The 12009-nt window shown below is 54.4% G+C and overlaps 2 protein-coding genes across 2 annotated transcripts; both read right to left on the minus strand.

Moving 5' to 3' along the window:
* Window positions 1-525: 525 nt before the first annotated feature.
* Window positions 526-1881, minus strand: N657DRAFT_203311 (uncharacterized protein). The gene has a single exon (XM_062786203.1). It carries the CDS (start codon window positions 1572-1574, stop codon window positions 855-857), a length of 720 nt encoding a protein of 239 aa, XP_062651063.1. The 5' UTR covers window positions 1575-1881; the 3' UTR covers window positions 526-854.
* An 854-nt stretch (window positions 1882-2735) lies between these two features.
* N657DRAFT_653555 (uncharacterized protein) lies at window positions 2736-3809 on the minus strand (the record flags this gene model as incomplete). Its single annotated transcript, XM_062794419.1, has 3 exons — window positions 2736-2861; window positions 2986-3554; window positions 3620-3809. 3 exons carry the CDS (start codon window positions 3807-3809, stop codon window positions 2736-2738), a joined length of 885 nt encoding a protein of 294 aa, XP_062651064.1.
* Between the last annotated feature and the right edge of the window lie 8200 nt (window positions 3810-12009).

Genomic DNA, 12009 nt, shown 5'->3' on the forward strand with positions numbered 1-12009 from the left:
GTCGCTGGAGCTGCTGGTGTTGAGAGGGGTCTGGAAGAACTTGGGCTTCTGACCTCCTTCCCCTTTACCCGGTTGGGCTACCTTGCTGGGGCTGTCCCGGTCGGGCACGGATTCGATTCTTAACTTGCTCGTCCGGGGTGTTGTTCTGATCTTTGGAGGCCCAGAGACATAATCACGAGTACGTACCATTAGCATTACTTGGGAACGGTAGTGGTTCACTGAACCGAAGCAGCAAATCGCGTGAATGGGTCTGAGTGCTTGTCTAGAACTCAACCTCTTTTTACTGTCCGGTATGCGAGCGAGGGACGAGGCATTGGACCAGATTCAGGGGCCCCAGGAAGTGCTCTGGTGAACCGTAGCGATTCTCCCCAAGCAAGAATCTCCACCGTGAAGAGCCAAGCTCATATGTACTTGGTAGGGCTGAACTTGCCAGACTGTGCGGTTCGGCTGCAATCGTCACATTGCTATCCCAACAGCAGCGGTGATTGGGCGGCCAAATGATCCTCTGCAAGCTGATCGAACGCTCGTTGGACATGACCCTAACAGGTCAAGGCTCCGGCAGGATTGGGGGAACTCTCCTGTGCCTGGAGGTCCGGGGCTGAAGAATTGGTGGAGGTTTGAAGCTCGACGGGGGTTCTGACGACTGGAAGCCAAACCTTGCCAGTTACGTATTTGTGTCGGATCCGAGTAGTAGGGAAGCCTTATTCGGCTCAAAAGAAATTGGATCAACAAAATGTGGCCTGATTTTCAAGGAGTTGTCGAGCAAGACCGATGGGTAGGGAGTAGTAGTGCCACTTCACATCATGGCTCGCATTCGAAAGCTTGCGCAGTGGAACATGCGCAAGATGATTAGTCTATGGATCGGAGGCGAATCCGAGATCCGCCGACCGGCAGGCCGCGGGTCGGACAATATCCGTGACCCGGAACCCCAGTGACCAATTCCAAGGCGCAATCGAGGCTTCGGACTGATCCTTTCGCATCACAAACAAATGTACGGAAGTATGTCTGGCTGGGACTGGGGGATCAACTGCCTCTCCCTGCAACGTTTGACCGGAATTGGGGAGGGGGGCCGGGGGACGGGCCAACAACAGAGCAAAGCCGACTTCAATAAGGCTGAAACCGAGGAACTGACGACCGTCTGAAGATTCAATGAACCAAAACAATGAGAGAGTCAACAGCATCTCACTCAGCACCATGGCGTCCAATTCAGGCTCAAGCCACACACACCTCTTGAGTGCTCCCACCAGCCTCGTTGTTGACTTCCGGCCCCCAAGGAACCCTGCACGCAGTTGTGCAGTTGAGACGCACCTTCCTTGATGTACGGAAGTACTGCTTCTTGTGGTCAGAGTAAAATCATCCATGGAACCCCAATCGAACGATGTCTTGGATTTTGCCTTAGCCCCCAAGGCAGCAATCTGGCAGACATGCGCTTTCAAGATTCTGCCAGTGTAACTCCGATACGTAACCGGAGCGCGTTCGAGAAAGAATTCCCCGTCGCACAAAGGGGCCATTCTCCAGATGCATCGCCGTACTGTGGAGTCGTACTCACAAGACGGGGGGCCTGCTCTTGACATCGCCGACCTCGATCATGGAACTAGCACCAGTTGAGCAGGTGCTTCGCGATGCGCCGTAAGCGAGCATAAGCGCGCGATTATCCCCAACACGGAAAAGGATGATTGCCGCTTGCCGCACCGGCGACACCGAGAAAGGGCTTCTCGGCGTGTCAAGTTGCGGTTGGCTGACTTGTGACCGACGCCAATTTCTGATCGCCGTTGGATTATGGCGTATCAAAGTAGTACTTGATGTGGGAGTGAACGGCTGCAAGAAGTGCGAGAGGTCCCAAACGAAACGAAACAAAACGAAACAACCCCACACGCCACTTCAGGTTGTGAAAGCGGCGTAGCCATGAGAAACACGTAACCCGAGAGAATGGAACAGAATCATCTGGCGTAAGCCTCGGAAAGTGGCCTGGTTCTCGCGAGGGTTTTGTAGTTGCTCAGAAGAAAAGAAAAAACCGATACCAAGCAAGCCAGATTGCCTTATGTATCCGATTCCAAACTATCTACAATGCTTCTTTGCCGACAAAGAACACGGCAGTCTCGGCTCCCTTGTTCAGCCTACTTGCTGACAATTGCACTAGCGGGCCGGCCGGGTGAAAGGGTGATTTGTCAGATCTCTATCTGGCGTGTTAAGAACTTACTTCCCAGACATGCGAGATTCGTCTGTGATGGGGTGAGGAAAGAGCACGGAAGGCAGGAAGCTCAGGTGTCATTGTCGTGTATATTTCGCTGTGGTCGTGAGAGGTGACGGGCCTATCTAATGTACGAGTACTTTGCAACATATTTCTGAGCTGGTCAAATATGTCAAAATGATCAGATCTTGCCTCTCTTTGATGTGCAAAGTACAGAAAAGGAGGTCTTCGTGCACGATATCTCTCTCTTGATCGAGCACTTCGAGGAGAGAAAGACAATAAAAAGAGGGAAACCCTTATACACTTACGCCATTCACGCCATTCCCCAATCGAAGTTGCCCTTCCTCCCATGTGTAAATGCGTCCAATTCCCATTCCGTGAAAATGCCCATCGTATGTCGTGTCAGCAAGGAACGAGCGCTGCATCGCTCCATCTCCGTGGCAACTAACGAAAAGTAGTATGTATCCAGAAATGTAATCATGTGCCTTCCCGCGGCGGTATAATCCTAAGTATCCCAATGCACCCACGAGTTCGGATTCTTTCTCTACGAGTGCTGGACCAGACTGGGTGAGCCCGGCATAGACAATGGCGTTGTTGGGTATGCGTCGTAGCTCCCCGAGTCCGAGCAGGCCGCCGAGTGGTCGTACGAGTGTTGTGAGAGAGGCGGAGTCTATGTGTGTTCCATGCCCGTCAGCACCCCGGTTCGACCACGGCAGCTAGTGTCCAAGACTGGCGGGAGAAGGGTTGGATCGAGTCCGAGGGTGAAATGATGTGCATGATGATGAGGCACTCACATGTGGCAACTGATCGTAGGGTGAAGCGTGGCCAGCGCTCATGTCCATGCCCGGGAGAGAGTAGTTGTTGTAGTTCATGAAGGGCGGCAGACCCTCGTCCACCGGCGCGCCGGGGTAAGCCGTCTCCCGCTTTATGGCGTCGCTAAAATGCGTCATGGACGGCAGCGCCACCGGGATTGGAACTGGCGTTGGCGAGAGGTACTCAGGGTAGGATTCGGCCGGCATAGGCCGGTAACTCTGTACAGCCCCGAATGGCGGTATCATCATCTGCTCCTCGGGCGGGGGCGGATACGTGGAGTAGGTGAACATGGGAGGGCTGTGCGACCGCTGGCGCTCGTCGTAGCATGGTGGGAAGAGGTACTCATCGTCGTGGTGCATGGGGGGCGTATATTGACTCTGCATTGCCGGCTTCACGGGAGCAGGCGGTGACTGCCTCTGCTGCGCCTTGGTGGTCTGTGTGCGCTTGGTCTTGGTTGGTGGGCTCGGCTTCTCGTTCACAGATGACAAAGCCTCCTCCGAGGTTCCCGCCCGCCTCTCCAGGTCCTCCAAGCGCTTCTTGAGCTTCTTGCCTGTTTTGACACATCAGCCACAACAAAATTTCTTGGTGACTCCTCGGGGCGAGATTGCCACTTACGGTAGTTGCGCTGAGCAATGCGGTTCTGTATCCTCCTGCGCTCGGCGAGATCCGAGATTTTGGTCCAGTCCTCGTCGGGGTTCGCGGAGCTGCTGAAGGCGCTGCTGGTGCTGTGGTTGGAGTAATGCCTTGTAGGGGCTTGAGTTGATGGCGCCGCGTAGGCGTAGGTATGGTGCGACATGGCGAACATGGCGGGCGTTAATGTCTCCCTGTTTGAGTGAGAGCCGCTGTTGCAGGAAGATGAGGTGAGAACCGAAACGCCGGATTCTGGTAAGAGGTATGTGAAGAGGAGGAATATATAAGGCTCGGAGCAAAGGATTCCTTCGGGTCCGAGGCCGCCGTTGACGGATGTTCCTGCGGCAGGATGCTGTCACAGCCCTGAAGCAAGACGGGAAGGCTCTCAGGATTAAATATCCTGAGCAGCCGTTCTCGCGCACATTGGGGAATCAGGCGTGCTTCGAACCCACATGGCGGCGTAGGGGTTCGAAGCTACCCCCCCCCCCCCCCCACCCCTTGCCCCTTGTCAGTTCCATTGTGGAGGTCGTCCACACCCAACGCCTGGCCCGGCGTTGCATTGGCTTCGAAACTGCGTCCCGCAAAACAAAAACGGCAAATGCCAACCCTGGTACGGATACAGAGGTACATGTGGCCGCAATCCTGCAGCCTGGCCTGAGGTACCCGCTACGCCGCCGTTACAGGGGTCGTCATGTCGGCGACTCGGCGCTCCCAATGAGCGGGACAGGGCCTCATGCAGGGAGCCAAGCGGGGTACGTAGCGTTAGCCATCGTTTCGGGCAAGTCATTGACATCCTCGTGGCTGTGAAATGGTGGAAAATTCCGTTTGCTGCTTCGCTTCCCCGTGTCTGTGTCGCGACAAGTGTCCGCTCTCGACAGGAAATCTCGACCTTTGGAGATGTAGAATAGGATTTTCGATGATCCACTTGAAATGGCTGTGGAATAAAAACGGAGGGGTGTCTGCTGGCTGCTCAAAGGGAGAGCCGCAGTTTCACGCAAGATATCGTGATGATCTGCGTGGTTGGATTTACGAGTTCGCCTCTGCGGCAGCAACGGAGTGCATTGGCACGAAACGGAGCAAAAGCAACGAACTGTCGCCCAAGCAGCTGTGAGGGTAAATTTAGCTCAGTGCACGTTTAGTTACACCAAGATGTATTTTGCCCTTTGGCCTACTCAACAATACCCACCAGCTATTAACCGCGGGTGTCCGGTATTTCGACGGCACAGCCGTGCGTTTTTCTCCTGCTGGGCTCGCTGTGTGCAGGGGCCCGGGCCTTACGGAGTAAAGTTCCAGAATCAATCCTTCGTGTCGGCAAAGTTACACAGATTCCCAAACGGCAAACGCTCTGGTCCAATCACGTCTTCGACATGGCCAAGTCGTAGGGCTGCCGATCAGTAGGATTCACCGGGTTCTTGGCATCCGGACGGCTTTGCGCTCTCTGAGCATCAAATCAATAGACCCTTCGCTCATGACCCTTGAGAGCCTGCCTCACGTATCAGAACCCACATCAATCCATGGGTTTTAGCAGGGACCTCAGTCTTCGACGGTCGGTTTATGGAAACCGCGCGGTGCGCTTGCGGAAATGAATGGGCGGAGTGGAGTTTTGTGTTCCTGGAACACAGGGCCTGACTCCGAAGCCACAGTCATTGCCATGAAGCAACCCGGAACCCCTCCAATGTTTTCACCAGATTAGCTTCGACTTTGGATCCTCAAATAAAGTCGTAGGATAGGGACGTTCTGCGGCCTTTCCAAACCACAACTTTGAGAAACATTCCAGGTTTGTTTTCTCTTCGTAAACCTCCAAGTGGCATAGCCCGTGCCGTAACTAACCGATGTTACACGTTCACCGTGATGCCACTAGAATGAACATATCGAAAATGAGATACCGGGACGATAAACCTTCTTGTCAAGACTGGAGTTATTGCCGTATTCGAGTACAGTTGCAGTATGGCAAAGACCTGAGTAAAGTCGAGCTCCGCCAAGCCACATTTAGACAGGCGCAGACCCTGCGCTGATTGGTTAAGTTCCCGAGCTCGCCGGCGCTTGAATTAAGGTTTTGCCGTTGGGCTTGGCCGTTCGTCCCTGGAGGTCTGCTTGTGGGGCAGATCTGGTGGGTGAACCAGTCCCCATGAAACAAATCTTGCTGCCTGTTGTTCATCTCCATCGCTTCGTCTCCATCATCCGACCCAACATCGGCGATAGTGAACTCCATTCTCATTGGGGTTTGGACTCTCTACTACCATAACGCTGCCAATCACCGATGTCAATTGCCGTTTTTCGATCGACTTCTGCTTGCTCCGACTCCGGCCCGCTTCCCGTGCCATTTCTTTTGCGGCTACTCGACCTCTCAATGGTGCGGGTTCGTCACAGATCATCCAATCCTTCGGGTCTGCACAAGCCCGAGAACGCAGCGTCGTCGCCTGCTGCAGCTCAGCCCTACCCTTCTGCATAGCAATTTGAAATGACTTGGAGAACAATCACGATTGGTCCACCCAACTGTTCACCAGGGCAGTCGGTCAGATCTCGATCAATCTGGGACTTTTCATCATTCCATCGTGCTCAGATACCGGGAGTGGTTTGCCCAATCACGCGGCGATTCTCGTAACCCGAGACAGGCTGCGCACGACACAACCTGCGCGCAACCTCTCGTTCACCTCGGAATTTCGACGTGGTCCCAACCCAGCCTTGCGCCCACACGTCGAAAGCTTGGCGGCTAAGGGCCATAACTAGCGTCCTCGCGGTTGCGAAACCCGGAACATGTCAGAATCGAGTGTGGCCGCCGTGTTTGGAGATGAAGCAAGGTGGGTTCGCTGGAGTGCCGTCTCCTGCCAGAATGTTTCCCGCTTTAGAGTCGTTTGCTGATTCTGATGTAGCATCACGTTACCGCGGTGTACAAGTCCTTGGTCATGCTATCTTCAGGTCTCAGTTGAAGCAGACTAAGACTCATCCATTTCTCAAAGCTCGTTCTTGCTTGTCCCCTCGACACCATCTCGAACTGAAGAGTGCGTTCTGACGTTCCAACTATCCGGTTGGACTTGTGCCTTCAGCGGCTGGGGACACATTCAAATAGGAACCGGCAGACGGGGCTTCCGGTGAACCCAAGTCACCGGGCCGGAATCACAAAACTCGCGCAGCGTAGCGAAACGAGGCTACGTCCAAAGGGTCCCGCCTCGAGCCAATCCTATGCGCACAAAGGTTTGTCTGTACATTATACGTACAATACTGCGCCGGATTCGGTGTGCTACCAACCTGTTCCACTAGGCCGGAAAGGGGCCTCGTAGGGCTACATAATCACTGTAGCTGAACTAGCTGCATCTGCTGTGCGGAAACGGCGCTGTTAGGGTGTGCCACGTTTCCTGCTCATTAAGGTGCTGACCGCACCACGCCCCGCTCCCTCTGGCGGTCACCCACTAGTCAGTTGTTTGAGTGTCCAAACGGAGGCCGCTCAGGGCAGGCCTCCTCACCGTGGACCGTAATTCGAAAACCATAGGCTACTCGGCAACACACCCCCTTTCTCTTGTTTCTTCGCTAATCATCAGCATTCAAAGAGCCAGCGGAGACATGCACACCCTGGGTTTACAGTCCTCAGCTTTTTTTATATCTTGGGTGGCTATCCCAACTTGGAAAGCGAGGCTGGGCGGGTCCGTCACTGTTGAAGTCTAGCACACCGGGCCGGCCGAGTGTCCGTGCCGGAGGATTTTCAACCCTCCGCCCAAGCGGTTGATGTGTGTTCTGGCCAGCCAGTCCCGCACCGCCAAGCTCATCTAATCCCAAACCTAAAATGGGAAATCTGCCGTCGGCGGTTTTCCCTAGGAGAGCATCATTTTTCGAGCGAACATGAACCCAGCCCGTCGACAGGGCAAGATTGTCAAACGGCTGACTGCTCACAGTTCCGACCCGATAGACAAATTGACAACAACCTCACCGTGGATAAGGCCACCCCTGACGAACGTTCAACATTTTATCCCTGCTGCCTATTGCCCCAACGATGATGAGACTTTTCTGAAGCTATCCCTTGAGGTTGAAGCTCGATATCACCTACTGTATCTTCTCTTCATTTTGTCATTGGCCGGCGATCGCGGGCCGTTGAAACGGTGCGGCGTTCATTAGTGTCGGCCGTCCGTCGGCCAATTGCCGTCGTGTTTCCTATGGACATGATGACAAAGCAGGAAGCGCTGCCATGCATCCTACCCAATGTTTTTTAATACTTGCCGACAACAAAAGCCGTGTACTAAGGATTGAAGTTGCTGGCCCCTTATTTTTGTGGCGCTAATGAGATGGCGGCACGGAAGCCACCGCACGTGTGCGTGGCGCCCGTTGTTTTGCCCATTCTGAAGGATACCAGTGCTCCGTTTCATGAGGCGAACCCGACGGCACCCACGGCCGCGTCTATTACTGTATTACTTAGCCACGAGCTGCCTCAGTTTCAGGTTGAGCTTTGCTGTGATGTAAGCGGATCTGTGCCCTCCTTCGTCCGCTCGTAACCTCCCATGTGTTTCGTGCCGCCTCTGCCTCATGGCCGCATCCCGCGGCATAAGCATGCACATGCCGACGACGAGGAAACTGCAAACCCTTTCTGCGCATCTATCACGGCCGGTCTCGAGGTTCCCCCCTAGGTAGTTCGAAATGGCAGATGAAGATGACTCGTCTCGCGTGCTCGACCGATGAGCAGCTAGCAAGACTTGGAACGTGTGAACCAAATCCCGACTCGGGAGACCCGGCGTGGCTGATGCTGCTTTCGCGGATCTACATGTACATAGCCTACTCCCCGGACCCTCAAGCACCTGCCGAAAAGAGAATTGGCCTAAGAAACCAACGTTGGCCAGTCAAGGTTCGCCATTGGGCCTTCTGAACAACAACGGGACCCAGATAGCCGGGCCCGCGGTGCCGGTTGTGGCAGTGAGACGCCCTTGTGCGTATCACGCGTCACCACCATGGCGCCGGCGAAGTAATCAGTGATTCAGAACCGTGAAGAGAAGCTCTGAATCTGTTCCTGTACCAAGCTTTCTATTCGTTCCAAGCCGAGAGTCTAGTGTCCTCGACGTACGGTGATGGAGGGATGGTTAGTAACTCGCTGCTGAGACTCGGTTCGAGAAACTCTCTCGGGAACTTTCTGGGCCGTTGATAAACGCACTGCAAATCCATCGGCAGTGTATCCTCCTCATTCCTTAACCCCAGGTCCGGGAGCTACTGTAAGGGGGACCAAGTACGGATAACTGGGGACCAACCCTGCCAATACACCGTACAAGCGTCCAAACAGGACAAAGTCGTGTCCGGACTTAGCCCGTGTGCATTCCGGAGATAGCACCTCAATAACTAATCCTTCTCAGTCGTAAATTGAAGGGGAGACTCAGGAGAGGGGATGACCCTTGCCAGACAGAAATGTTGCTATTCCCGAAACGCAGATAACTTCTGGGCCGTTGAGAGCCAAGCTGAGTCACCGGGCATCACCATGAACCGGAGCCAGAGAGTGGATGGTCTTGTGCGGTTCTGAGTAAGGCCCTGTTATACACGCGGTGCATCCGGTACTTTGGTGTTGTGATGAGAGCTTCCATCCTGTCTTTTGGCAAAGAGGGCAAATTGACCGCTTGGGAAAGCGCACCGTTTCCTTCTTGTTCCAAGGAACGGGAGCTGAAGATTGCGATCCATTTCAGCGACATCTTGTGCCTCCACCATCTTTGTTCAACATTATCTTACAAAAACAGCTTGAAAAGTCGCGGAGAAAAGGCGCGGCGGGATACTTATTTGCTGAAGGTTCTCAAGGCTGAGTAACTACCGGCATTTACACTTTCCTCTCTTCAAGTCCGACGGGACATTCGTCTTGTGGCCAGCTTGCAAGAAACGGGGACGCTTGGCTGGATGGGGCAAAGACGGCGAAACGAGAAAGGAGGACAGCGACCGTCAATGTACACAACCCGTCTGCGTAGCCGCACCCCCCCCCCCCCCCACACGTTGCACCACATTTAACATGGGTGAGGTACTCAGTAAAGGTCTTGGTCAAGTACAAGTGACTTGCGGCATCCCGTAGGGCTGGACCTTTGGCTGTCGCTCCGTCCCCACAGCACCAAGCTACCGGCGGCGATGCGATATTACCTAACGCTTCCCTGTTCCCCATGACGCCAGGAAAGAATTCAGGAAGGCACCATTGGAAGCAGCATCTCCAGATCGGCCCTGGGCCGGAGTGTCTATCACTTTGGCGAAACAACTTTGGCGAAACAGGTAGGGCACAGCGTTTGGGGATCCAGGACGGGAGGAGATTTGGTTCGGAAACAGAGGCGGACCATTCGTCATGCTCCGCCGTCAATGGTCTCCGCAAGACACCGCCTTGGAACTCATTGAGGCGTCCCTGTAACGTGAAAGTTTACCATCGATATAGCGGTGTAGAGACTGCTGAAGAAGCGAGAGCGCTGGTTGCTCGACATGAAGAACCTTGCATGGCATACAGAGTACATTGGAACATGCTCAATCGCACCGTAACGCCCGGCTGGTGTGAGCGGCCCGGTCGGTAACAGATGCATGTTTTGAGGCCACATGCCGGTCTGCATGTCGGCATCTTTAGGGCTGAAATCATGAAATAACGTGTCCGCTGGATATCGCCTTTGCTGGAGGCACCAGGGCGCTCTTCCTGTGCGGTGTTGAAAGGAATGAGAGTAGCTATCGTCGAGGCTCGTGAAAACATATGATGTCTGTCAGCCGCCCGCTTTCATCTTGTACATGCCTGCAAAGCATGAATGTTAGCATTCAATTCTGCCGGTCGTCCGGGAGGACCTGTGGAAGTGAACCAAGCTCATGCTACCGACCGGGCGTCGATTGTAGCTGCAAATTTTCTCATGACTACCTAGCAATCAGCTCTCAAGGCGGTCGGGTTAACCCCAACATCTCCTGGTGTGCTGGACACGACCATTGCTCGGATGAGGATGGTTGCGAGATTGCGGATCATATTGGCTCCCTCAGTGCGGCCCCGTTGAGGATGACAGGTATTCACGGCGCTTAAGCAGCCAAGAGGGTGTAACCTATCAAGCACAGACTCAGTACTGCATCGACCGGTTTCTGCCGCCTTGGGGTGCCCTGGCCTCCGCATCCGAGGTCCCCGAGGTTTGGAGGAGAGTGAGGGGAAACAAGCTCCATCCTAATCTGGACGTGGATGAGGGAGATATTGGTAATCCGGAGGGCTGCAAGGATGCCGCGAAGTTGAGTATCTGTTGCTGGGAAAATTCATGAGATTGGCTGGAAAGGGGGTTTCCTGGCGCAGCGCGTTTATCCAGGTAACGCAGGGCAGGAGGGGAACCGCGCTTGGAAGGATTCGGTGTGACCTGAGCTTGGAGAGTTGGTCGGCAATTTAAACTCTCAATAGAAAATCGCCAGGATATTGCCGCGGGGGCAAGAATATTTTGCTCACTCCTTAGCTGGGTGTAACCATCCAAGGAACATCTAGGCCCTGTGCAGTGAAGCAGAAGAGAGCGGGGTATATGCCGCTCAAAGTGTCAAACGTCGGTCGACAGACTGCGTTGCGGATGGCCGTATCTCAACGAGTCGTAGGGCTCCGATTAATGGATCCGCTTTGGGTAATTGGTTGTATCTTGGTCAACTCGTCTATGCGGACGCGCATTGTTGACAAGGTCGGCGAGGGCAAACTCATCAAGGAACCTTGCCATGTTGAACGGCAAAGAACAGTTACGCAAGCGCGGCTGCCAAGCGAGCCTCACTGGGCGAGACGTGGGGCTGGGGCTGTACAGAAGGTGCAGGAGGATGAAGGAGGCAAATGGAAGCAGCATCTTGGGGGTTGCAGTGCAGCGTATGGTGCAGGAGGTTTGGTGGGCGCAGCAGCAAGAGCAATTCCCGCCTTTCCCAGGTGTGTCCAGGAGGATTTGCTGCGAAAAGGAGCGGGGCGGGGCGCTGCAGGGGGTGGAGAAGCCAAAGTGCCAAGCTTCCACTTCCTTCACTTCCGACGGGAGTTTGACGGCACCCAAACGTCTCTTCAACCTTGGAAGGCCCTCGCTTCGATCATCAACTTGAACCTGCCCAAAACACAACGCTGCATTCGAATCGCTTGATGAGCCAGGTACACCACAACGCTCTGTTCTCTGGGACATCATAAGGTAACCACGGATACTTTTCCCGTCCTGCAAATCCAAGACAAATACCAGGTCTTCTATTCTGGGACGAATAGTGTCCCGGTGAGCGAACCTGGAAATCGGGATGAAAGACCGACCCGATATGCTTTCTTGGGTTTCAGCAACAGCTCGAGTGTAGGGTAAAGGAAAGGTACTGGTCCGCTGGCTGGTCAAGTGTGACTGGGCAGCTTCCCGCCGGCCTCCGTGTCGAGGAATCCGTGCCCTCAGACCGTCCACTCATCGTCGCCTCGCACTCTATCC

The sequence above is a fragment of the Parathielavia appendiculata genome, assembly GCF_033297405.1.
Source record: "Parathielavia appendiculata strain CBS 731.68 unplaced genomic scaffold N657scaffold_2, whole genome shotgun sequence".
NCBI lineage: Eukaryota > Fungi > Ascomycota > Sordariomycetes > Sordariales > Chaetomiaceae > Parathielavia > Parathielavia appendiculata.

Coding starts and splice junctions, on each gene's coding strand:
- N657DRAFT_203311 (XM_062786203.1), bottom strand. CDS start 1,574: ATGTCAAGAGCAGGCCCCCCGTCTTGTGAGTACGACTCCACAGTACGG.